The sequence below is a fragment of the Anser anser genome (genome assembly GCF_964211835.1).
Source record: "Anser anser genome assembly, chromosome: 3".
Lineage (NCBI taxonomy): Eukaryota > Metazoa > Chordata > Aves > Anseriformes > Anatidae > Anser > Anser anser.
In genome coordinates, this window is record NC_139722.1 from 13,142,075 (window position 1) to 13,169,147 (window position 27,073).

Consider the following 27,073-nt stretch of genomic DNA (forward strand, 5'->3'; position numbering starts at 1 on the left):
GCCGGATATTTATGAGTTTCTGCAATGTAGACCTGGAGAACTTTTTAGAGACACAGCAACTTAATGGAGCTGACAGCTGACCACAGTAAAAAGAAGACGCAGCTTTTTCCTCAGAAGGCTTACAATCCATATGCTGTATTTCCACTGTAAAGACCCTAAGCTTCTAGCTGAAAGAATAAAAGAAAAGAAAGAAGAAAGAAAAAAAAAAACGTTGACTTTACTATTTACGAGAAGCTCCAACTGTAAAATAATAACAATAATAGTAATTGTTTTGCAGGTTAGTTGTCTAGGGATTTATTTATTTAAATGTTTGTTTGTTTTCTTGTTTTTTCCAAGAGCAGAAACAACCCTCTTGAGTTGCTCTGCAGTGAATCAATCTTTTTTTTTTTTTTCAACAGCAGCATCAAAAATGACTAGGTTTCATTCACTAACAGAATAATACATATATTTTGCTCAGTAGTGTTTGTTTGAATTACAACTGTGTGGAATTCAGAACAAAGCTAGCGTGGCTGCACTGACCTGCTCAAAATTCATATTTAGATAGTTTCTCCTACAATACCTGATTAAGTATACCAATTATCTAAAATATTCAAGTTCTTCTGCTATTCCATTTCAGAAAGAAAGAAAGAAAGAAAGAAAGAGAAAGAAAGAAAAAGGAAAAGAAGAGAAAAAACATACATGCGTATGTATGAACAGCTGTTAGCCTTGATTTTTTAAACAATGTTGTGCTGCCCCATTTATCTGAAGGTTTCTTGGTATTTTGAACTATAAAGATGGGTACAGATTTGCTTCTCTTGCCTTCTCTCATGTTTAAATTTCATTTCTGAATGCTGACTTCAGCACCAGGTTTCTCTGCATACCAGAGGAGTGGTCTCTGGGGACAAAGGGAAGGGGAAAGGGTTATAAGAAGAGGCATATTATACATGGTCATATAAAGTTATCTAAGGTGTCTGTTTCTACCTTATTCCTTTTCTGGTGTACAGAAGAAAATAAGCATTATAAGCCCCAAGGCACTTCTCTGTGTCTGCTTCTGCAGAATATCTGCCCCTGAGGCTTACTGGAACACCCGCAACTATGAGAAAAGATTCAGCCCAGCATTGAAAGACCGTAGTGTTTGGAGATGGAAAATGCACGAAATGTGTGTTAACCCGAACTGGAAAACCTAAGCAAGTCATTTTACTTACAGCCAACAAAACCTTCGAGAAAACTTGTACTGATTTATGTTCATGTGTCCACATTTGGATCTCCATCTTACCTTCTTGGATACAGCTTTGCATTTGATTCAGTGTAAGGACGATGTGAGGCAACGTTGTAGGCGTTTGTGTATTGGATTTTGGCTTGTTTTGTAAGTGCTATAGAATTTCCTGTCTGAAGATTGTTGGTTCACTTTTATCTTCTCATTTCTAATTACAACTATTATATTCCAAAAGACTAGAAATAAACTAAATTCTGTGCTAATCTGAAACTTAAGAGCAGAGGATGAGGAATAGGGCAGAGAATTTGTTTAGTTTTGATCTAAGGTAGATCAAAAACAAACAAACTGTTTGAGAGTCTACTGACTCTCATTTAATCCAGATCTTCTCCTCTGAACTAGCTCTGAAATATCTTACCACAGACCTAGAAGAAATTGGCTGTTTTCCTATCTTTTCTTCTCTCCCTTGCAGTTTCCTGGAGGTCGGAGAGCTGTACCAATCTCTCTGGTCCAATGTGGCCCAGGAAATTGCAAATATTTTCAGCTGTGTCAGGTTCTGCATATGCAAGTTAGGAGGTTCAAAGGGAAGCTTAATTGACACTAATCCTCATCTTGACTTTTGCTCACCTCCTCCTCTTTTCCCACTAAGACTTCCCACCTTCCCACCTCAAAGCCACAGAAGCTTTAAAATTTTTCTTATAAAAATATATATATTTAACCCTTTGGCAATCTCTTAATGCCCTTTTATTAAATCCCTTAACTCCTTTTATTAAGTCCAGGGTAATTAAAATGATTATAAACCTCTCTTGAGAGATTATTCCCTTTAATCACAGTGCATATTTGCTGAGATGTAGGCGACATTTGTGGTATATCAAATATACTTTGGGCAAAGGTGTTTAATAACAATTTTTAAAACTAAAATCTTGATTAAGGGGGTTTAAGGCATTAAAAATCATATCTACATGTGGTCATGACAAAACACTGAAGGACTTCAAATACTTTTCCACATGTACAATGGCACAGTTGTAATCAGGCTTCTCAATTTATTTCAACTCCAGCTCCTCAACTGGCATAATCTGTCCTAATGCCATTGGCTCCCAAAATGCTACACTACACCAGGTCTGTTTTCTGGGCAACCAGAACAAATGCACAGTAAATGCAAAGTAAAATCTTTTGGAGGTCATTATTACCTAGTTGATGGAAGAAAAATCAAGGACTTTTCTTCTGGAATGAGCTTAAATGTTCTTGGCTGGGACTCGCAAACTGCACTCATCCCATCTCCAGCATAGTAAAGTGGTCAGCTGAATATATCCTCTTGAAAATACATATGGTTGGATGTTGTTGGCAATGTGTTTTTGTATAAAGTAAGAAGGTCTAGGAACCCCTATTCTGGTGTAAAATTTAAATACACTCTGAACCATCATCCAGGTTTGGGGTTTAATGTGGATATTAGCTAAAATTTCTCACAAAAAGTAGGCTTCATTGTGCATAGCACATTAAGTAATACCAAGTGATTGCTAAATCAGTCCTTAGCAGCTGCTAATCTTTTCTCTAACTATTAGTGATCATTTAATTTCTGTTTCTTTATGCCTGTTAGTATATGGTCTGAATTTTAGTTGGTACTTCCAGGACCAAGATCCCCAAAGTTTAAGAGGAGTTGAGAGAAAAATATAAGTGATAATACACACATTATAGTCACTCTTGAAGTTGTAGACACTCTTACAAAGTTGTAGAATGACACAGATCAGTATCAAAAGTATTTATTTACTCTGGTGCTTGCTACTAGACTGATACCAGAAGATTCAAGATTAAAGAATTCTGATAAGAAAAACAGTAGGTGTCCAAGATTTGTTTTGTTTTATTGCTATTCTTTTTTTTTAAGAGATGAAAAACATTACATAAAAAAAAATAAATAAATAATCGAGAGGATCAACAGCCAAATGCCTTATTCTTGACCACTTCTAATTGCTGTTTATTTTCACTGGTGATTACATAACTTAAGCATCCAAGCACTGCATATTGTCAACACCAGCAGCAGAAAAGAAAGATATAATTTTCTCTACTGAAGGAGTTCATAAGTAACTCAACTGCTCCTAGGTTAAGATTGAATGGGTATCCTTAAATTGCTCCAGAAGAACAAAATTTATTCTTTAAAAGCCCTTCTACCTCTGACAAAAGTGAAACAATACTAATTTGTTATGCTTTATTCTATCTGTTCTATTCTAATTGCATGCTTGCGTTTTCATAAACTGGCTTTCACAAACAAATGCCGATGAGAAACTAGGAACTCCAAAGAGGGAAAGAATATAAAATACAATGCAAAGTAAGTTGGTATACCTATAATTTTCATTTAGACGTCTTTACATGTCTTGGATTCATACTTTATACTTTTCTACTGAGGTCAGCAGAGTTACAGCAATTCATCAAGAGTTCAGCAGGTCACAGAATGGGACCCTGTGTTTTATACTTAAATAACAAAATTGCATTAAAACATAAGATAACTATTAGCAAGGGTGAACAAGACTGCAAATCAAAAAAGATGAGACTCACTTAAGTGTTTGAATCAAAGGAGGGATTGGCACAATATTGAAGAGGGATTGATATGAAACAGTTATCAAAGACCACAGGACCTGTGAAAAGAAGTAAATTTTTAAAAAGAACAGAGAAATAGGTTTATAAGGACTACTGCAGTAAGATTGTAGAAACAATTGAAGGGAATCTCTGGTAAAGTTAGAACTATAAGAGGTCATATAACACATCTAGCTGCAAAAGTTAATAGTGATTTTTCTAAACATTCATCTGCTCTCTGTTTTTTGTCTGTTGCTTTATTTTTTATTCTATGAAAAGCGTGTGAGTTGTGCTATCATTTCATTTAATCTAAAATGTTGTCAGTATATCAACATCTAAAATATATCAGCATGCCTTGTAATTGAGCTTTGTGTAGGTTCTGAAAAGGAGAAAATAAGGTCCTGCCCACCATGCAATACAGTAACCTAAGAGATATTTTAGGAAATTTTATCAATAATGCAGACAATTTTCTGGCAGTGATGAATACTGCTATACAATGATGATGTGCGGGATATATGAAAAGACAAAAGAAATACAAAGGTACAAAAGTTATGGAGATATTATTATAGAGAACCAAAGCAAAATATCTATTTTTTGCTTGAGTGCTGCAGAAAAGACGACCTAGATGGAATGGGGTTTAAGATCACTTGACTAACTTAAGAAAAACCTTAAAATGAGTGAAAGAAAATGTGTTGAAGACACAAGTAGTAGGACTCAATTTGTAATTCAAGGCACTTTAAATTAGTTGTTAATACATCGGTGTTTACCTGTGCACTAGAGAACTAACTCAGTTCATCCTGAAATAGACATCTATGCTTAAACACTCTCCAGACTCCACTGACCTAAACAGGACCTAGACATCAAGCTTTCAGTTAGATATCTGTACGAACACATACAGATCTAGGTCTCTTATGGTGAACCCCATGTTAGACATCTACAGTGTTGTTATATGTATCTGGTCATCCAAGGCTCCACTATAATCAACAAAGAAAAAATGGGTACCTCTAGGGTGAGATTAATTTGTGTTATTTAAAATATTTAAAGATTAAATTAATTGTGTGCTAAAAATGCATGTTTATTGGCAGAAAAGAGTTGGTATCTATCTGGTCAGATGAATACCCCTTGCCTCGTGCATGGTTACTTAGCTGAGGGAGGCAAAAAAGCAAGACCAGAAGTCATAAATCAAATCAGCATAAAAATATTTAAAGGTTAAATACTGTAGCATATTACATCATTACATAGCTTCATTAGCAACATTAATGTAAGCCTGAAGGAAGACAGGTTCATATAGATTCACAACACTATATTTCCAATGCTATCTTGTATACCTATGTTCCTATTCTACTCATGCAAGAAATCCTTATATGTACATACCGAACAAATAACACATTGGAGCTGAAGCACGTGATGTTCTACCCAGGCTCTTTTGGCCTGAAGTAGAGCTTTTAGAGAAAAGCTACAATTCTAATTATAAATATTGAGGATGTGACTCAGGAGTGGTGCCTGGGAACCCTGACCAAAACTAATGCTTGTAGGAAAATATGAGAAACAAAAAGCCCTTAGAAACAGTTTACAGTATACTTTTGATGAGCAGGTTTGTAGATAAAACAGAGGAAAAAAAACACATTTCTGTTACATTTTTGTGTGTTTTTTTTTTGTTTATTTATTTATATATATATTTTTTAAACAATAAGGATTTTCTAATCCTTACTTAAAAGCTCGTGCAGTTCTAAAGGGAGAAACCTAACATTCCCAATTTCTTAGGATGGAGGAATATAAAGCATGTGTTTCTAAACTTTTCCTAAAATAAACAAATGAAGAATGAATGAATAAATAAATAAAGCATTGCAACTTTCAGGGAAAGGCTTATTTATTAAAGGCTGTTGGCAGTTCTGTGTTGTTCACTGTTTAGCACCTACTTTAGCAATCTAAAACCTGCACACAAAGCTGGCACAAAGCTGTGCCAGGAAGGTTTAGTTTAGACTGGACATTAGGAAAAAAATTATTTACCATGAGGTTGGCCAAACACTGGAATGGGCTTCCTACGAGGTGGTTGATGCCTGTCATTGTTCAAGCAGCATTTGGATAATGCCCTTAATAACATTCTTTAACTTTTGGTTAGTCCTGGAGTGGTTAGGCAGTTGGACTGGATAATCTTTGAAGGCCCCTTCCAATTTGACCTATTCTATTCTATTCTGTTCTGTTCTGTTCCGTTCCGTTCCGTTGCAATTCATTCTGTGCTATTCTATTCCTTGTCCTTTAGGGCCGCATTCACAGACCCTGTACAGGTGCCTAAACACCCTTCAGTTTCATAGGACAAACATTTATGCAAATAATTTGGTGTTAGGAAACTTTGTAGATTTGAGATTTATGTGCTGTGACATGTATATCTATGTTTAAATAACTGACTTTCTCTAGTCCTGTCCTCAACTGCTAACTCCTGAGCCTCCTGAATTCCACTGGTCATATGTGTAAAGTGGGCAAAATACTGCTCTGAACTTAATGAACTGCTCAGAGACTTACTTAGTGGAAGCCAAAGTTTTGTGATATTCTTGAAATGAGACAGAGAACACCCATCTCACCAGTAGTGCAAAATCATGTAGGCATGCTCTGATCATGCCCAAGACATTAACACTTGATGCGTCTCTCCACACTACAGCTAGAAATAGCTGATGGGTTGAAGGACTCTATGATGCTCCCACACACACACACAAAAAAAAAAAAAAAAAAAAAAAAAAAAAAAAGGAAATTGTACATGCTGCTTTGTAGGACACTCATTTTGGAGATAAAGTATCCAGTTTTTATTCTTGCTGTGCAACACTAAAATAAATCCTGCAAGAATACTCTCAAGCATCACCATTGGCTAGTAGGTCTGATTTTACCCCCTTTTGTATGACTGATTACTTTACATTTGTAGGGAAAATAATGAAGTCTTTATCACTTGCACTTTTTTCCTTTTCCTTTTTCACATTCCTCATACCAAATCAACATTTTTCTCACAACTCTACATGCAGTCCAGAAACAAAATTTTACCTTAAAGTCACAGGCATGTAATGCCAAGGATATGAATATCAAAGATATTTGATCTTCAAATCTTTACTCTTTGAATACAGAATTTCCCTTCTTTTACATTGTTCCTTCAAAAACAGTGGCTGAAAAAATAATATAAACAAAGTGACCAATGAGATCTAATTTTATAAGACAAAGAGAATTTTGTCAGGAAGGATCTTTGATTAGCAGTTACTAAAAAGCAAATCCATAACAATATTTTAAGGTTATTTAAGATTTGAAGAGTTTAAAAGAAAGAAATTATATAAGTGATTAAAAATTGTTTGATGAGTACTTGCCACTACCAAACTCTGATGATATTGGATAGTTCCCCCATTTCCTACATAATTAATTGCAATATTAATTGCATATAAAATTAAATTAAATACAATATTACTTAGAACATTATTATTATTAAACCTATGTCATACTGCTGAAACAAGGTTATGCCTAAAAGTAATAGATCCATATATTGCACACAAAAAAATGGTATTTCGATTCTATAAGTATCAATCCAAATAATATTCTAACTTGCTAAACATATATGCTGCTTTGTTCTATGAGGAAGGGAATTTTTTGGAATGCTAAAACACTACATACTTAATTTTGACAGTATTCGAAAACAAAATAGGGTAGCTGCCATTGAAATATTTTATTTAACTGCAACTGAAATATGCCAATTAAATTAACTGTGTTAATTAATTAACTTCATACATACTTCTACATCCATCCATACACTATTTTATTGCAATAAATTCATCTATTAACCCGCAACTCAAACCATTGCTTTAAATTTCATTTGGTAAGTAACGTCAGCTACAGGTCAAATTACTCATTGATGATACCCAACAGCAATAAAGAAGCCCTTAACATAGTTCCCATAACTGCCTCTTTCACATTGCAATCACTTTTCCTCCGTGATACAGAGCAATGTATGGTCCCATTCCAGTAAAAGCCCAATATATGCTCTGAACTGTCCTCTGGGACGAACCTGTCTCTCTGCTGGTGACTTAAGGAGAATTAGGAAGCTAAGCAGCGAGGTGCTTGAAACAGTGCCATGCTTGTAATGCCTGCAGATTAAAAGATGTAACTAAAAGAAGTCAAAAACATGATTCATGCTACCTCTAACATTAGACTAGACTATATTTAGATGTTAGACACTGTTTTTCTGGACATAATTGTGTAATGATTAATGTAGCAATTCACAGGACTACAATCTCACCTGTTTCAAATAACAGAATACAGTTCATCTGCTAAATGCATGCAGCATAACACAGAAAGCAGTAAACATTTAAAGCAGACAAATGAGGTTGGGAAATTGGGAGCACAAATATGAAAAAGAAATAATCTTATTTTACTGTAAAATTAAAACATTTAAATTTATCTAAGCAATATCAGATGGAAAATCTATGTCATGGGAAATGGTATAGGTCACAAACTGAGCAGCTGTAATAGTATACATGAAACCTAACAATGATTATGCAAATTAAACAGTTCAGAGTTCAGAGATGAGTAACAAATAGGTCTAATTCAGTTATGTCTGATGCATGCTACACACCCATCCATTTCACTTGGGTGTTTAAAAATACTGGCTATTAATTGTACTTATTTTGTGGATATGTTTAATTTTTCCAGTTTTGCATTATTTAGGAGTGTCACACAACGATCATAAATACAGGAAACAAAATACATTTGTTTGCTTGCTTTTTCTTCAAAGGACCGACTGGCCAGTCTTGTTACTTACCCAGTTAAAATACAGACTTGGCTTTATTTAGCAGGGTTCATGAACTGACACTTATGGAATTCCTTGGGTACATATAGCATACATTTTAATCTATACATATAGTACATATACAAGGGCTTTTCCTAGCTCACAGATTGAGAATTCATTTTATCTTCTTTGGGTTGACTGTTGCTCAGATACATATATAGGTAATCTAATTGAAGGAAGAATCTGGCCAGCAGAGGCACAAAGCTGGATGGAAATCACACACAACCTGACCCCAACATGCCCATTTCCCTGTGGCCAAGCCTCCCTGCAGGGTCAGCACAAACAGAAAGCAAAAACTAGGCTGTGTTTAGGAAGCCCAGCAGAAGAGCATCTGGGCACAGATGAGGGCTCAGGATTCAGGCAGGCTGCTGGGGCAAGCTGCCACCCTGCCTATCGGTGCTACAGCACTAGCCAGAAGGGCTATGGCAAAGCCCACTGTGCTGGCCCTACAGTCAGCCTGGCCATTATTTTTCTGTGAGCCTTCTGGAAGCATTGTGCATCTCACGCTTCTACCGAAATCCCTGCTTAATTTAAAGGGGTGATGTGATGCCCTTTTGATAGCTTTGGGGTCCTGAGAGAAAATCCCCATTTCTAGCATAAAGGGGAAAGGGGGAAAGGAAAGGAGGAGGCAAGGAAGAAGAAGGAAGCCAGGTATAAATCATGAAGCAATCGCCAAGAGTGTGATAAGCAATATGCTACATTAAAAAGTAGTTAAATTCACGATCCCAAACTTAAAGCTTTAAATAAAATTAATCTTCTGATTTAAAGTAGCCCCAAGTCAGGAAACTCAGCCTTAAGAATGGGATACTTTTAAAGTCATTTTTTTTCTAGCTTGGTTTATCAGCATATTTACCAGGAGCAAATGTGACCTCTGCAAATTATACACATCATGAAAACCCAAGAAGTTCTGCCAAGAGCTGGTGATAAGTTGCTATAACAGCAGCTTGGGGGTTGAGAAGTGCACTTTCCTTCGCACTCATGGGTAACAGGTGACCTGGTGATAATGACATCATTAACACATTTCACCTTTTTAAGCTCTCCCGCTGGTGTTTTACTTATACTGGTTTATGGGGGAATCATTTAATTTTGATGTTTGATGTCCCTTGTGTTCTTAGTGGTATTTTTAAGGAAAAAGAAAAAAAAAAAAGTGGAAAGAGATTGTCCTCTGGGATGTGATTTGGGACAAAATCATTTGATTATATCAGCAGATTCTGTCTTGTGTGAAAAAGAATTTGGGAGTTTTTATAGCGATCAGATAAGATTCTGATTAATCTAATTCGATTTTCCCTTCAGGAATAGGCAATACCCTCTTTTAATAAGCAGTTTTTAGGCACTTGCCAAATTTTCTAACAGCTTCTAATGCATACAGATATGTATGCATTTTTTATGCAAGCTAGGTATGTCTATGAAAAACAGAAACCAAACCAAACCAACAACAAAAACCACACCAAATGGAATAGTTTCTCCATTCGATACTTCACAGTCCTTATGGACTCTTCACTCTGGATATGCATGAAGCAGGATCTTTTGTTCCTGTTGTTACCATGTCTCTATGTACTTCTCTATGTACCCTTGTAGGTAATGATTCTTCTGAAAATATTATTAAATGCATTGTTTATCTCTTCTTTTCAAAAGCTATCTTACGACACCTCTCCTTTTCTTTTTTTTTTCTTGTAAATAGAAAAGAATCTAAAACCACTATCTTCTATTTAACAATTGCAATTTAATAACATCCTACATCCGAGATTTTTGTTTACAGAAACGTTTGCCCTTGACAACTTGCTCCCTACATCAACAATGTGAAAACAAACCTATTAACCCCTGAAACTTATAAAGAGAAGGGAAAAAAAAAAAAAAAAAAGAGACAAAGAAAAGATAAACCCACCCATAGCAGCAAACACTACAGCATATGGAAGCATTTCTGAAATGTATGGGGCCAGATCCTATCTCCACTGACATCAATCAGACGTTTATCACTGAATTCAAAAGGATCGCCCACTGAAAAAAAGGAGGCTTTCAGAATGGGATCTTGTGCTCAACTTCCAAACAGACTTGAGTATTTGACACCTTTATTATACTCTAAATGCTTGGATAACACAACAATACAGGACAGGACTGGTTTCAGTCTCAAGAAAGGAGATGTAATTGCCGTCTTCAACTACCTAATGGGAGGTTACAGAAAAGGTGGAGCCAGACTCTTCTCCGAGGTTAAACACAAGGAAGATGGGAGGCAATGGACTGAATGAAATAGCAACAAGAAACATTCCAAATAAATATTAGAAAAATGTTCATAGCAGTCAAAAATTGAAACGTGTTGTCTAGCTATTGAATGTCCATCCTTGAGGACATTCAAAACTTGGCCGCATATGACTCTGAGCACCCTGATCTCACATAGAATTTGCCCTTTATTTGAGTGGAGGATTTGGACCAGTTGTCCTCCGGGAAGGGAAGGGAAGGGAAGGGAAGGGAAGGGAAAAAGATTCTATTTATGGAACGATTGTGGTTCTCAAGTCTGCTTTGAGAATATTTGAGAATATATTGCTTTGATATATTAAGTCTACATATTCAGGCCAAATCTTCCAATGGCAAAACTGAATTCAAACAGCATTGTAGAAATTTGTGCCAGTTGAGGATCTGGGTTTGCTGCGCTGAAACAGAAGTTCAACTCCAAATGTTCTCGGTACAGAAGCTGGCTGGGGCCCAAGAATGCACAGGCTGTGGGTACACAAACAAGCTACTGTAGGGCATGGATATATGGCACATATACTACTGTGGTGATTTTGCTCCCATACTGGTCTTACTCTGTTACCTCATGGCAAATGAGATGTTCAGTAGCTCCAACACCAAGCAACCTACATCCTGTGTATCATAACTCAAAGGTGAGATGTTCCAGATTAGCTCCTTGCAAGTTTATCCTTACAGCACTTACTGGCCACTGTTCAGTGATCCACACCTTATTTTTCAGGTTCAGTGTAGGGAAAAGACAGCATCAGAAATACCTGTGCAGACCAGAAAATAAAAGATCTCCTTTGTCTTAAGAAGCTGACGAAAATACAACCAAATGTATTTCACAGACTTGCAAGTCTTGCTCCTGTCACACAAAATGCCATCACACCACTTTGAGAAAACCACCTGCCAAATGTTGTTCAGACTACATGCCACTTGATGCACGCCTTACAGCTCTCTGTACCTCAGAACTGTAACTTCCCTGCGATTTTTAATTTGCAGTAACTTAGCACAGTAGTAACAAACAGGATCTTTGGCTAGACAAGAACATTAATCCTTCTGTGCAATGATGGACAGCTTTAAGGATATGCCTTTTGTAATGCAAATAAGAATTGCCCAGTAAGATCTTGGTTTACTACAAATATTTCATTTTCTGGGTATTTTCTGTAGTAAAGTCTACCATCACCATTTACTTTTCACCTGTCTGCTCCATGTGACCATTCCCTGAGCAGCCCGCTTTACACTTCTCCACATACAGGTCCGTATTCCAGAAGTCTTCATGACACTGGAGTCTTTCTGTTAAATGTGGTATGTCCAGTCCCCTGCAATGATCCTGACATCACAAGAGATATCTGAAGTGTGAAAGAATTGGAAAACTGTTCTTACAGTTTTCAGATATGGAAATGTCCTGGCTAGCTGACTTTTCATAGAGCATCACCTGTAGTTTGAGAGCTTAAACGCCCATGATACGGGACCATGTTTTTGTATTGCATGAACATTGCAAAGATAAAGATTTTATTTCAAAGAACTTAATTTAAAAAGAAAAATAGTACATGGCATATCATGTAATTGCTATTTATTTTCATAAACATGAGGTATTTCAAAGTGCTATAAGACGCAGCACTAAATGTACATCGTTGGAAGAAATTAAACACAGAACTTTGCAGTTACCCAGTTCTATGCACCAAACATTAACAAATACATTAACTGGAAGAAACAGGCTAGGAAAAGGCATATATAGTAAATTTCTTTACAAAAGTTTCTTAGTTCAAAAAAGTGATAAAGTAATATCTACTCAAAACTTTCACAACTCATTTTCATACGAAAATATAAGTATCAAATTTAGTTATGTATCAGCATCATACTAAAGTATACAGGCAATGTAAGAATTAGTACAGTACATAACAGAGATTAACAATATATTTGTATACAAAAACATGCTCCTCAAACATTGAGGTATTACAGTACTTAGGTATGAACTTCCAGTCTAATACTGGTAGCAAAAGCCACCTCTCATAACCCAAGACATGTACAAAAGGCAAGTGTGTAGATGGTATTTACAGAAAATTCCCACAGGGGTACAAATGCCAACCCCTAAAGTAACATCTGTTAGAACATAAGCACCATAAAAATTAGGAATGAATGTTTTAAACTCAACTATATGTCATCAGCAGCTCCAAATGCTCACAACAATTAAAAAAAAAAAATCCCCACCATCTACAGTTCTTAAGGAAAAAAAAAAAAAACAAAGGCAGTCCATTGTTGTTTGGTAGTCTTGCAATGAACTCCTTGCAAGAACATACATTTGCTCCGTACCCGGATAATATAGTTTGTCAATTATTTCAGGGACTGGATTGAAAGTAAAACCAACATTCTTAACGTCAAAAAACACAATTTTTTTAAAGAATCAAAAATGTGCAAAGTGGCAATGACTGTCCTGGTCAGCCAAAAAAAAAAAAAAAAAGAAAAAAAAAAGCTTAGCAAGTCCGCTTGAATTCTATTTTCTTTACCAGCTGTTGTTGCCTGGCTTGCAATTTCTCCTTTTCTAGCAATAACTTCTGCTCCTCTGCCTGAAGAGAATGAACATATTCAGTGGCTTTTTTCAAGATCACAACTTTTGCAGCTTTCTCATTTTTAACCAGTTCTGGAACATGGTCCCTTAATGTGAGGAAACTTGACCGTAGATCATTACGCCTTTGACGCTCCAGGATATTGTGGTTACGTCGACGTTCACTATCCTCTGAATCTGAGTTTCGAGGACTTGAACTCTTAGACTTTGGTTGGATCATGGGTTTTACTGGACGGGGCACCTCGGTTTTTAACTTTTTCTGTGGTGGAGCATCTTCACTCTCCATGTATGGAGAAGGAGCGGCATAATTATGCTGCTGGTGAATTGGTGCGCAACGCTTTAAGATCAGTTCATTCTGCTGTGTCCTGACTGATGGAAAAGTGGTATTTTTAGGACGCACTGTAATAGTAAGAGTCGTAACAGCCTTGTTGGAGGAGGAGCGTCTTTTCTCCACTGTCACAACATCTATTTCTTCTTCTTCATCCTCTTCCTCCTCGTCTTCATCATCTTTTGGTGACAGAAAGTAAAAAAAGAAAATAGATGTTATTCCTTCAGAAAATACTCTGAACAAGTATTAAACCAGATGTATTTATTGACAAAACATGTACATTAAAAGCAGCAATGAAATAACTGATGGTAAAAATAGGGTGTGCCCACCAGCTAGAATCAGCTATGGCTCCAGAAAAGTATAAAATACGTACAAAATAACTAAGGAAAAGTGATTTCTGAAAGTTTAAGAACTTCATGTTTGTTTTTTTTTTTTAAACCGCTTCTAATTTTCAATAAAAGTGGGGCTCCCACCCAACTAATCTCAGGGGCAGAAAGAGTTTTCATACAGAACATATGAATTTTTAATACATCTGTGGAGCTAGGGTGCAAAATGCATGCACAGAGTCACAACACAGCCCTTGCTTGGTGGAAAAGCAGCCGGAAAACAAAACAATTGCTGGGTTTGTTCTAATGCAGAAGGTGAAGCTGCTCCCGCCGGGGACCCTTTAAGCCGGTGTTTGGTGCTCTGCCAAGAAGACAGCTGTTGGAAGTGCTTCCTCACCCAAAGCTGTCAAACCAGACATTAAAGGGACAGCAGGCTCTGCAGCACGGGATGGATCACCGAGCTTACCCTGATGGTCATATGGACCGGCTCACGGGCACAAGCGGAACCACTTTTCAACAGAACTGGACTTCTGTGCAGGCACAGACAGGAGACGTCTGTGGGCATTTTAGGTTCTGTCCGTGCAAAAACAAGGAGCCCTCTGCGAGGCTACTTAGCCTGCTCCAGCCTCCCAGTGTGACACTTATGGACACATCCACCACCCTCCCCGAAACGTGTGTTCAGCGTGACACCGCCACCCCACTCATCCCCACAACGCCCTCGGAGATGGCGGACACAGGATAAGGGGGCAGAAGGAGCTACGGAAGCTTCACAGCACCATGCCAGGGTCCTGCTGTCCCTCAGGGCCATCTCCTGCCGGGCCACCAGCCCCGGACCCTTGCCCATGCCTTCCCCATGGGGCCGCTGTCCCCATCCCCATCCCTACCGTGCCTGCTGCCGCCTGCTGGCCGACCCGCACCCCACACACCCCCCGCCCAGCCCCTTCCTCCCTTTCGAGGCCACCACCGCCCCGCATGCGCTCACCCGAGTCACTGAGGGTGTCGTCCCCGGAGCTGCTGCTGCTGGCCCGGCTGTCCCCAGCGGGACGTGGCGACCGAGCGCCCCGCGGGGCCCCCCCGCCGCCCACCGCCCCTCGGCCCGTTCCCGTCACCGTCGCCTCCCTTTTGGTGACGGGGAAGGGGAAGACAACGGCCGGGTCCACGCACTCAGCCGTGGCCACGGCGGGGACGGTGGCGGTGGTGACAAGGGCGGTGGTGGAAGCAGCCGGGGGGGGCGGTGGCGTGGCGGCGGCGGTGGCGGCGGCGGGCGGCTTGCCCTGCAGCTTCTCGCTGACCGCCCGCTCCAGCTTCTCGCGGGCCGAGAAGCCGCTCCACATGCAGTCCTGGATGATGATGGAGTTGAGGTTGTTGGTCACGCCAAGCCCCGACTCGAACAAGTCCCCCCCGTCCGTGCCGCCCCACAGGTCGGCCTCCGGGGGCAGCAGGAGAAGCTCGGACGCCCAGTCCAGGTGGTCGGTGGGGCGGCAGCCCCCCAGTGCTGCCCCTCCCCAGGGCACCGGGCCCCCCCCCGGGGGGTGCTCCTGGAGCCCGGCCCGGCTGGGAGACAGGGGAGGGGTGGGCAGCAGCTCAAACTTTTTCCAGATGTCCTCGCCGGGGGGGGCAGAGTCCGGGCCGCACAAATAAAAGTCATCTTCGTCCGGGTAGAAGCAGGGCTGCAAAGAGTCAAACTCGAGGTCGGGGTTTTTGCTGACCATTCCTGGCATTACGGGGGTCTTCTTGCGGCTTCCCGGGTCGGGCAATTGTTTTAGAGGCAGGTTTTATGGTATTTCCACCAAGGGGAAAGAGAGGTCCTCCCAAGACCTGAAACTAAACCAAAAATAAAAAAATGATGATTAAAAAAAAAACTAATTACAACACGAAGAAACGAACAGACGCGACTGTAACTCCCTTCCTCTTAAGTGAAAAAGCCACGAAACAGAACAAAACCAAAACACGGTAATTCCATCATCAACAGCAAGAAGCCGGGAACCTTTTGCAAGTCGAGCAAAAATGCATCGCACACCTTTCCTCCCGACTCGGGCATGAAAGGAAAAGGGCCAGGCAGAGCTCCGGCGTGCAGGGCTCTCTCCGGGAGGACACCCAGCAAGGTACGGCAGGGATGCAAGGCACCTCTGCGCTCCTGCACAGAGCACTCCCCGAACTGCTTCAAATGCTCAAAGCAGCAGAGTAACTGTAGACAGATGCAAGGCTTTGATACCGTAATCTCTCCAGAAAGCCCTCTTAATATGCCAGCAAAAGTAGAGGAAGTTTACTCCTTTTGTCATCTGCAGAGCAGCGCAAAGAGAGAGGGGGATGCAAAAAAGGGGGCGGAGGGGGCTCTTCGCAACTTCGCAAATCGCCACTTCATTCCCTCAAAGCGAGCCAGAGAAAAATCCGCACAAAACACAAGGGGGGGGAGGAGGAGGAGAAATTCAGCAGCAAGAGGAATTATCGACCTTATGTAATAATCTCACATACACACACGTTAAAAAAAAAAAAAAAGGCACTAAAGCCACCCCGACACCACCAACAAAGCCTTGTGATTTGCCAAGAAGGTACAGAAGTTTCTGTCCCCCCTTTCTTCCAGCTCAAGACGAGAGCAAACGGAGAGGCTGCGAGGGCGACAACTTTGCAGATTTTGCCCCTTGGTGCACTCAAAGCCTCCTGCAAACAGCACTTTTCCCCATCTCCCCCGCGGAAAATGCGCGCCCCCTTACCTCGGCCGGACCCCCCACTCGCTAGCCACGACCAGTCACCCGCACCCCATTCCTCTTCCAAGAGCTGGGTTGCATCAGACATTTAACAAAAAAATAAAAGATGACTTTTAAGTCCCAAGGAGCCCTTCAGCGTCTCTCCCTTCGCCTCGGTTAACGTGACGCGAAGGGAAAGCGTTTGGCTGGGTTGAGAACAGCTGACGCTTAAACGGCAACCAAAAAGGGGGGAAAAAAAAAATCCATTAAAAGCCTTATGATGAAATGCAAAGAAACGAGCCCGGCTCAGCTGCTCTCCCCCTGCCCCGCCCCCTGATCACTTCCAGTATTGTACATTTTTCTGCTCCTGAAATACATTAAACCGTTAAAAAAATGCAAAGCACTAAAGAGGCACCTACAAAACCCAGGCGAGCTCAGCGCGACAGCTCCAAAACAAAACCAAAATATCCGCCGGGATTTTCTTCTGCTCAATGAAAAACCCATTCACGCACTGCAATGCCCCTGCACTTCCTCTCCCTTCCCATCCTCCCTGGTTTCGCGACTCAAACGCGATGGGGAATTGTATTTATTTCATTGGGTTTTTGTCCTCCTGCTTATTACAGCCCAGACCCTGCAGCTTCCTCTTCTTACCTCCTTGGTGATGGTCGTGGGTGTTGCAAGGGGGAGGAGTGGCGGGGGGTGGGGGGGAAGGGGAGAAAAGGGTGGGGGGGAAGAAAAAGGAAAAAAAAAAAGCAGATGATCTTGTATGTTGCACTTTACTGAGCCCGCGCAGCCCCCGAGGCTAACCCAAGCCTCCACAACCACCCTTTGCTTGCAGACAGATGACTGTCACTGGCAGGCTTTGAAGCTCCTAGCTATTATTTCCCCCCACACACCAAAAAAAAAAAAAAAAGCAAAAAAAAAAAAGCAAAAAAAAAAAAAAAAAAGGGCAGCAAAAGCTGACACACCCGGGGAGGCATTAAAAAAAAAAAAAATTAAGGGGGGGGGGTGAAACGAGAGCAGCAAAACCCCACCTCCTGATTTCCATACGGCAGGGAGGCGCCTGGCGTTTGGCGCCAAAAGCCCCATTTGCTCTTTATGCGGGGCAGGGCGAGGGCCCGGTCCCGCTGCACGCGGGGGGGGGGGGGGCCCGGCTGCCCCGAGCCGAGCCGTACCCGAGCTCCGTCCCTCTCGGGTCGCCCCCTCCCCTCGTCCCCGCAGCAAGGGGGGAACGCTCACGGGAGGAGCGGCATCCCCCAAGCCGCGGCGACACCCAGGGCGAGGAAAAAAAAAAAAAAAAAGAAAAAATAATAATAAAAAAAGAGGAATAAAGAAGTGGCTGGAATACGGAGTGGCTCCGACTGGGGGCTTTGTAAATCGTTAATAACCATCCTGCCGGAACGAGCACCTCCCTCAGACGAGCGGGGTTTGCCCGCATCCCCCCCCCCGGCCCCCTCCCCGCCCCGCGCCCCCCTCTCTCCCTCCCCGCCGCCCGGGACGTGAACACTCGGCGGAGCCGCCGCGGGCCCCGGCTTTCCGCTGCGGACGGCGACACCTTGCGGAGGGCCGGCGGAGCTCGGCACGGCTCCCACCTCATCTTCCCCCCCCCGGCCGCCGGGCACCCACCGCTCTCTCGGCTCGTTCCCCGCGGGCGCGGCGGGGCCGGGAGGGCGGCGGGGCCGGCAGCGCGGCGCTGTCTCGTCGGCGGAGCTTGGCGGAGGGGGGCGAGCCCGGTGGCGAGCGATCGCGATCCGGTGGCCGCTGCGGGGTGGCGCCTCCTCGCTCATAGGCTGCAGGTTGAGGCGGGGACTGCGGGGCGTTGCTCGCAGGATGGCTGCCGGCGGGCGGCCGCTTTGTGTGCGGAGGGGGCTGCGCCGCCTCCTTCCCTCCCTCCCTCCTTGCCCGGTGGTGGGGGTGAGCCTGGGGTCTTCCAAACTGGCCCCTTCATCACGTCCCCCGCCCTCCGGATCGCAGCCTTCGGGCTGCGCCCTCCCGCGTGGCGATGCCCCCTCGCCTCCATGTTGTGTGTCAGCGGCCAAAGCTGTGAGGCCTCGCGGCCCCTCAGGGAAGGGATGCATTAAGCATTTGCACTCTTGTTGGGGTGCCCGGCGGGGAACCGAAAACGGGCAGCAGCAGCGCGGGGTGGGTCGCCAGGGGAGGCAAGATGGCGGTTGCTGTCTCGCCCGCCTCACCTGTGGGGACCCAGCCATTACGGGCACAAGAGCAAGGGTGGCAGCGCCAGCAGTGGTCGCCAGCCACTCCAAAATGGCCACTAGCCAGGCGGCGAGTCCTGCCAGACCCCCTCAGCTTGCCCCTGCCCGCTTTTTGCCCTTCAGGATGGGAGTGGCTGAACACTTGCCTTTCTGAGGAGCCCTCAGCGGGCTCTGGTTGAGTGTAAAAAGGGCCCCTAGAAAGCAAGTCCTTCAAACTCGAGGGTGCATGCTGTTCAAGCACAGGGTGCTGCCGGTTACTTTGGGTACCCTGTTGTGAAGTAAGTCTCATCTGGGAGGTGGCAGTTGGCTGGGGATGGTTATGGAAGGGGTCGTGCAACCTAAAATAGAGGAGTGCTGGATCTCTGCTGGCTCCCGTGGCAGTAAGCTGGTGAGAAGTTTGAGGTCTGGCTTGCCTGGACTTCATGATTTGGCCTCCATTTCCAAAATGCACTTTGGGTTCAAGATGGCTGATTTCATTGATTAGTCAATGTGTGTTTCGCACTTTGAAGATTTGAAGTCTTATGAAAGCACTGAGCTTTATGAATTTGTTTCTATGATATAGTTGGACAAAAAAGTGTGGGTGGTGTTTATTTAATTTTCTTCACATTTCAGTAGCCTTTAAAAGGTTGCAGCATGTTAGTTTTTGTTTCACCAGATATGCAAACAATTTATTTACACTCATCATTTGAGGATCTTCCTCAGTTTATACAATTATTTTCAATTATTTTTGATTTGTTCCTTTAAAGTCATTGTCTTCCACTTTTCATTTAGTGTTGGTATACATGTAAACACTGATATGTCCACACCTTCGAGCTGGATACGCACTGTTGTCTGGTCTAGTATTTATTCATTCTAAAATTCTCACCTAGATTCTCTCAGCAGCCTTTTTACATATTCTTTTTTTTTCTTCTTTTTTTTTTTTCTCCATATTTTTGTGCAGAAACAAACCTAACTATCAACTTTTAGGAAAGCTCTACTGTGATGCGTAGTGTGATCTATTTTGTACCTCAGTGTGTGCATTAATGAAAGACAATGCTGAAGACAAAACATTTGAAATAATTTTCATTGTGGGGGGGAAAAAAAGAGGAAGTAAAAAGCAGTACACAAAGAAACATGGAAACATGGCTGTTTATAAGCACTAATTCTGTTTAGGCAAAAAAAAAGTTGTTAAACCCAGGTCTCTTGCTTTGTTTTGCACAGTTGAGAAAGACATAAAAAATTGTGCAAAGCTTTGGAATGACTACACACGTCCCTTTTTTTTTTCTTTTTTTTTTTTTCTTGACACTTCTGGCTATTTTATCAACACTTGCTTTTCTTTTTCTGTTTCTATGATACTGTGATCCCTTCTGTCTCTGAAACGGCATGTATCAACAAGCCTCTAGGCAAGTGGAAACCTGAAATTACTTGTGGTTACTCTGAATTTATAATCACTTCATTGAAACAATTTGGGAGTTGAGATGTACTGATTTTAGAACTGTGTCCCAGTACAGACCACTGAATCATAGAATGTTTTGGATGGAAGGGATCTTAAAGATCATCCAGTTCCAACCTTGTTGCCATGGGCAGGGACACTTCCCACCAGACCAGGTTGCTCAAAGCCCCATCCAACCTGGCCTTGGAACACTTCCAGGCTCGGGGCATCCACAGCTTCTCTGGGCAACCTGAGAACTCCACTGCTTCACTACCCTCACAGGGAAGAATTTCTTCCTTATATCTACTCGAAATCTACCCTCTCTCACTTTAAAGTCATTACTCCTTGTCCTACCACTATATGCTCTTTTAGGCCCCCTCTAGGTACTGGAAGGACGCTATGAGGTCTCCACAGAGCCTTCTCTTCACAAGACTGAACAACCCCAACTCTCTCAGCCTGTTTTCATAGGGGAGGTGCTCCAGCCCTCTGATCATCCTCACCAGAAGTGAGACATACTAGCCTGTAGTCTTCTGTCTCTTTCTTTTTTCTGTTTTTGGAAAAAATGGAAAAAAGCCTTCCTGTAGCCTTCCATTCCAACTCTCCAGTCATGGGAGCTGTCCCACCACATCTCCGTGATGCCAGTGAGATCATAGATGCCAATAGGGTCATACCAGTTGGGTAGCAAATATTTTAAGGCGTTGTAAGAAGATTGACTATATTCTTGGGAGTGTTTGAAGTCTAAGTAAGCACCTTCCAGATTCAACAGGGGAAGCTGGGAGCATAAAAAGTTCTGAGAGCTGACAGTGAACTTGTGAAAGCATTCTTAATTGCATATTTTGTGAGTAGTTTTCTTTGCAGTAGTCTGGATTTCTTCTAGGCTTGTTACTTGGAGATTTCTGTAAGGTTCTCTACAGGCCCAGTGAGGCTATTGCTCTGCAGACCTTTAGTTTCACCTTCCACCTTTGCGAAGGTAGAAAAAGACATTGTGTATAGAGGGCTAAAAGATAATTTTGCTTACACAGTGGTAAGAATCCAAGGAGATCCTGCAGTCTTTAATTTGGGTTAAACAAGTCTGCAAACCATTGTGCTGAGGGCTGAGACATACACACCTGGGTGTAATGTGTTCGTTAGTTACTGGTGTTCAGAGCTATGGAACATTCTCCTTTTCATTGCTATTGATTCATTAAGAAAGCCTGTGTAAGGGGAACTGTATGTGACAACATGTGTGTTTCTCTCACCCTTATGGCCAGCAACTACCCCAGCAGATCAAAAGAAACAGAAGAGTATTACTTGGTATGTGTGGAGTTGTCTTCCTCAGAGACTTTGGTATGTTTCAGTCATCTGAATTTTCTTTGCTAGTCAGTAGTAATGTATGTACTCCCATGACTCCATCTTAAATCGAAAGAAGTTTTTTTACAATGGTTTTCTTTAATTGGGGATGAGGGATGTCTCCTAGGTGTATTTGACAAAAACATGCCAGAATTTGAATAATTTACCGGGTTCTGTCTCAATCAACAGCAATGAGATGTGAAACTTTCTGTATAGAACTAGGAAGGATGTACGAATACTCAAAACCTTAGGTGTAATTCTTTTTTTCCTTAAGGATCTGATACAATACCTATTAGATAGCAGTGGCAACATTTTCAGATGGAAAAAGTATTTGGAGGGAGCTGTAAAAGAAAAAGTTAACATAGCAGTCATAAAGCTACCAGATTTAGAGCAATGGATTTATTCCTGCCTACCTTCAGTAAACTTGCAAGGTAGTTTTACCAATCCCTGCTGTGTAGCTGCTGAGTGCATATAATCTAAAATATTTATCTTGCTACTCTCCCTGAAGGTAGAGTCTGGTATTACTTTTACCCTCATTCGGATGAGACAGGGTAAGGGACTTGCCCAACATCACATATGGAAATTGAAGCAGATTTCCCCAGTATGCTAATTGTTAACAGCGTGAGGTAGCAATTGCTTTCCCACAAGTTAGTGCCGAGTGCATCATCATCATCTATTAAGATGAAAGAATACTGCAGCCTCTCAAATCCATTGGATGTCATCTCTGCAAAGAATGCTGTTTTCAGTGCTACATTCACAGATGTCATGTGACATGAAAACTTTCAAATACCAACCGTAGTACCTGGGCCTTGTATCACGATTCACCTGGCCTAGACATTGCAGGAACACACTGAGTTATTTCTCTCACAGTCACTGTGGAGATCACCTGTCATTCTCATCTGTGCATTCAGGAACATTTTGAGGAGTACCTAGTAATCAGAGGACTAATTCTATTTAATTAACACTAATTTTGAGGTCGCATTATCTATAAGAAATATTCTGATAATTAGACATCACTCTGGCTGCTAAGAAAGGAGGAGAAACTGGATTTAACTGGATAACTGTGGCTGAATGCTTCACCTCCGAATGCTCCTAGGTATATCATAAACCTTACCATCTTTCATGATGGTAAAAAGCAAAAGAGCTTTCTTCCTTCTGTGCATCGTGTACATCAAGTTTCTTCAAAAGTGATTGGTCCAACAGGCATTTGTGTACTAGTCTTCTCCCTCAGCATGCTTCAGCTGCTCGGAGAGCACTGAGGGATTTTCATTAAAACCAGAAGGACTAGAGATGTATTTTTTAGATTTGGCAGAAGCTGATAGCAGTTGCTCAGGAAAACATCCTACTTGCAACAGATTTTTCAAACCCTCTATATGGCTAGATAAACATCTAAGCATTTGGTATCTTACAGATGTATTCTAAAGCAAAACAAAACAAAAAGAACTTCAAATAGTTACGGATAAGACCAATGCATGAAATGTAATAGGAACAAGGAATTTTGAGAGCCTGGTTTCTGATGTCTCTCTTTTATGAGAATTCTTGATGTCTAATAAAGAATGAGCTTATTAACTTTTCTTGATTAAAATATTAATAGGATCTCTTTTCTCTCTCCAGTTTCCAATAAAAAAAAGTAAGAGTTTTAAGATTTTTTTAGACCTCTCCCCCTCAGTAAAGTTTGATTGAAACTTCCTAGTGAGTTCAGAATTCACTTTAGGGAATGACTGTGTTAAATGTGCTTTCTTAGGAAACTAGGCCAAGAGGTAATCAAGTACCTGAATTTTAAAAGGGGACAGTACAAATCACAAATTTATTAAATTTTAGAGCTCAAGTAATCAGTTTGTGCACCAAAAAGAAAAAAAAATATGAAGGAACCTTACTCTTCCTCTTAAACAGCCACAAGAAACATTATTAATACAAAATCTGTGGATAAATTAATTATTGTAACTCCCCCCCCCCCCCCCCACACTATTACAATAATTGCTTCCTCCTAAATGCATATATAGTACATGAAGATACATCCGAATTGTAAAGTCACTTCCAAGCATTTATAGTTCTTGCATATATTCCTTCAGGAGGAGGAAGATAAAACTTTCCTGAACATAATCTTAGTAGAAGTGTTTGCTGCTTAGTGCCATGTAGCATCATTGACATAACAGTAGAGTTGGATTGTTCTCGTGGTATATTCCTGTTTTCATAAACATGTGACACAATAAATACATTCAGTATGTACATGTATTCATGTATTGCAGGACGACAGCAGTGGCAAAGTACTTCGTTTGTAACAGACAATTACGCCCGTTAAAAATGGCTTCATCAGAAGAATGATAAAAGTTCTGTGAAAACTTGTTTCTTTGGTCAGAATCAGCTATACTGCAGATCAGTGCATTTCCTTTTCACTTTTTTTTTTTTTTTTTTTTAATTATGGTGAATGTAATTCATGTCCAGCACGCTGAGGCATTAATCCGTATTACCATGTTACAAATAAAGTGTAACTGCCATCTACCAGTAATTCTGGAGATATCAACCATGCAAATTTATCCAGTGTCCTTCAGCCACAGCAAGTCTGGTAGACCTCTGTCTTTATAAAATAATCTCATTGCTGATCTTCAGATTTTATTTGAAAGTCAAGCCTATGCAGTCAATGCCCATGCAATTGCCTGTTTGAGCTAGAGAAAAACTCTTTAGAAAAAGAGTTTAGGCGAGCCCAGGATAGTCACGCCTATGTTCTGCAGTGTGTAAGCGAAAAGTGGCTCATTGCTTCTGTTGACCTCCTGCAGGTAATAGGTGGGAAGGGGGCTGGTGATTTTTGACAGCTTCACGAAGCAGGTTTTTCTCCTCACAAAGGACCATGGTGATGCAGTAATGCCACATTATCAGGCAGTCTTGTTCAGCTAAATTCTCTGAAAAGCTTAGTTTAGTTAAAGTCTTGTTAATGGCACAGTGAGAAAGAGCGGGCAGTGAACTCTGGAAGATCTCTGGTGGTTGTTCATGCTGCTTGTAAAATGCGCTGCTTATGTGGTTTGTCCCTGAGTCTTACTCAGTTCCTTTTCTACCTGCCCCCCTCCACATATTTTCAGTCATTTGGTGGTTTGAAGCATTAAAACAGTTTATTTGTACTTAAATGCTTTAACTTCTTTTTGAGCAATTAGCCATTTGTGCATTATTATGCAAGCTCACATTACTGGCTGTTTTTGAAACTTTAGCTCAAAATGTTTCACTGGTTGCAAACTTTTTTAAAGAATTCATTACTATGAAATATTTTACCAGATAATTCACTGAGACAAATCTGAAATGTGCAGTTGGGAAGGTAAAATTATAACCAGTCACATAAACCTGTCTTCATTAGCTCCCTTTCAAACATCTCCAAATGTTACCAATAGAGACAGACATCCTCGGAGAGTGTTTTGAAGCGTGAATTCTTTAGTTTTCAATTGGAATCTGCTTTATGTTTAAGAGGAAGGCTTTCATTTCCTGCATCTGAGATTCATTTTTAAATGCAAGCTAACAGGAAGATTAGCCTTTAAGGACTATTAGAGACTGGCCAGAATGGTGTTGGAGACTAGAACATAAAAGAAAAAAAAAGGGGGAAGAAAAAGAAAAATTCAGATGTAAGGAGTGAATAAGGCGATGCATCAAGCTATATTCTCAGCTGGTGTCAATTGATATGGCTTCCTTCCACTGGAACCGTGCCACATTACACCAGCAAAAGATCTGTCCTGTCATGGTTCCAACTTTAGTCTTGGGCCACAACTTGAAAGTAGTTTTCTGGATTGTTTAGTGTGTTCTTATTTTATATGCAACAGATAGAGCTTTTGCTGATAACCTGTGGGACATTCTTCAAAGCTTTGCCATAAAAACTGTTAACAGCAAAGGAAACGCTTAACACTTACTGCAGTAATGAAAATATCTTCAGACACATTAAAGTCCTTTATGGAGTATTGATGGGTTTATTATTATTGCCATTCCTGCTTTAGTAAATCAGTGTGTCAAACTTTTGTTTGTTTACGTGTCACAGAAATTGTTGGTGCTTCTCTGGCTGTAAGTAGAAATGTATGAAGGGTGATGTCATGGTCCTTAGATGTCTTACCATTCCCTCTTCCTTCTGCACATGTTTTGTGCTCTCTCCCAGAGGGACATGGGCATGTCTTTCATGTCACTGGGGCTAATTCTCATAGGCTTCTTTGAAACTCTCACCCCTTTACCAAATTATAGATACGAGGGTTTTCAAAAAGGAATTCACCGTCTGCATAAACTAATAAATGAATGCTAGAGGTGAGAAACCAGACTCAGTAGATGCAGGTTTGGATCTGTTTCAGCAACTCCTACAAAGTATTCATATTTTTAACATATTCATATGTTTTTCCTGTCAAATGCAAGTGTTTTATATGAACCACAGTTACTCTGTAAGTCAGGAGGCTGAAAAAGATTTTGCAAAAGGTTTTGCAAAATTTTGTCTAGTTCTGATCATTGTACATTGTACGTAATTATTGTAAAATTGTTTGACAAACTTTCAAAAGTGGAGAATTTTGGAAGCAAAGTGCCACAGCAAATGTGGTTTATGAATTCAATTTTTTTCTCCTCGATCAGTAATAAACTGTTTATTGTACTGATCATATATGACCTGTTCCTGTTGCTTGCAGTGTTGCTTGAATGTTTTGGATCTCATCAGCATTGTAACTTCTGCCTTGGTTGTCTGTGTATCTTAAGATTTTGCATTGACACATTTCATTGAAGTTTCTGAATATATGCTGGAATATCTAGACCTGCCAGCTTCCCTCTATACCTGTTTCTCATTAATTTTAAAAGCAGTTCTGCTGCCTAACTCCTTAGGACCTAAAGTGATAGGGGAAAAAGGAGAGAAAACCTGAACAAGGTGTATCCAATATATGGGAAGCCAAGGTGCAGTCAGACAGGGGAAAGTACAAGACAGGAGTCAGGGCAGTGTGTTGGTCTTGTAGCCATCCAGAAGTAGGTATCAATGAGAGAAGAAAAAGTTGCATGCAGTTTTGGCTGAATGATACTATAAAGCATTATAATAAAATAATTCAATTTTCACTTAAATCTGCTCACTTGTTTTGTTTTTGCTTCTATCAGAATTAATTATTTTGATCTGGGTAACTTGAATTGTTATGGCAGAAGAAGCAATTCAAGACAGAATGTCCTTGCAATGCTTAATAGTTGAAATAGTTTGAAAATGTCGCTATTTAATTTTGAGACGAGGAAAACAAAAAGCTTACATTTAGCATTGTTTCCACTAATTGACAAGCATATTCTTGATTTTTTTCTTTGTTGCTTGTTAAGTTCTCTTTTGATCATTGTTCAGGAGGGACTTCCTTGTTTTATTGTAATCCAAAATATCCACAGCTGTAACTCTATTTTGGTAGTACACAGCTATATTTATGTGA

General features: G+C 41.0%; 2 protein-coding genes across 12 annotated transcripts in view; one reads left to right on the forward strand and one right to left on the reverse strand.

Annotated features, from left to right (window-relative positions):
- Positions 1-12,364: 12,364 nt before the first annotated feature.
- MYCN (MYCN proto-oncogene, bHLH transcription factor) lies at positions 12,365-18,482 on the reverse strand. 10 transcript variants are annotated; one of them, XM_083829526.1, is made up of 3 exons: positions 18,342-18,482; positions 15,011-15,852; positions 12,365-13,881 (listed from the first exon to the last, which is right to left on the reverse strand). In XM_083829526.1, exons 2-3 carry the CDS (start codon positions 15,747-15,749, stop codon positions 13,283-13,285), a joined length of 1,338 nt encoding a protein of 445 aa, XP_083685652.1. In that variant the 5' UTR covers positions 15,750-15,852; positions 18,342-18,482; the 3' UTR covers positions 12,365-13,282. The 10 variants fall into 10 exon arrangements, with proteins under 10 accessions (XP_083685652.1, XP_083685657.1, XP_083685659.1 ...); XM_083829531.1 differs by having other exon boundaries at positions 18,308-18,453; XM_083829533.1 differs by lacking the exon at positions 18,342-18,482 and adding an exon at positions 18,271-18,295.
- A 600-nt stretch (positions 18,483-19,082) lies between these two features.
- LOC310896774 (uncharacterized protein) overlaps positions 19,083-27,073 on the forward strand; it is a 40,246-nt gene continuing 32,255 nt past the window's right edge. Inside the window, exon 1 of one of the 2 annotated variants that reach the window (XR_014581828.1) lies at positions 19,083-19,206. The gene's annotated coding sequence lies outside the window, so the exon portion shown is untranslated. Of the gene's footprint in view, positions 19,207-19,576; positions 27,049-27,073 lie in introns of those variants that run through there. The other variant, XM_083829534.1, reaches the window with a different exon arrangement.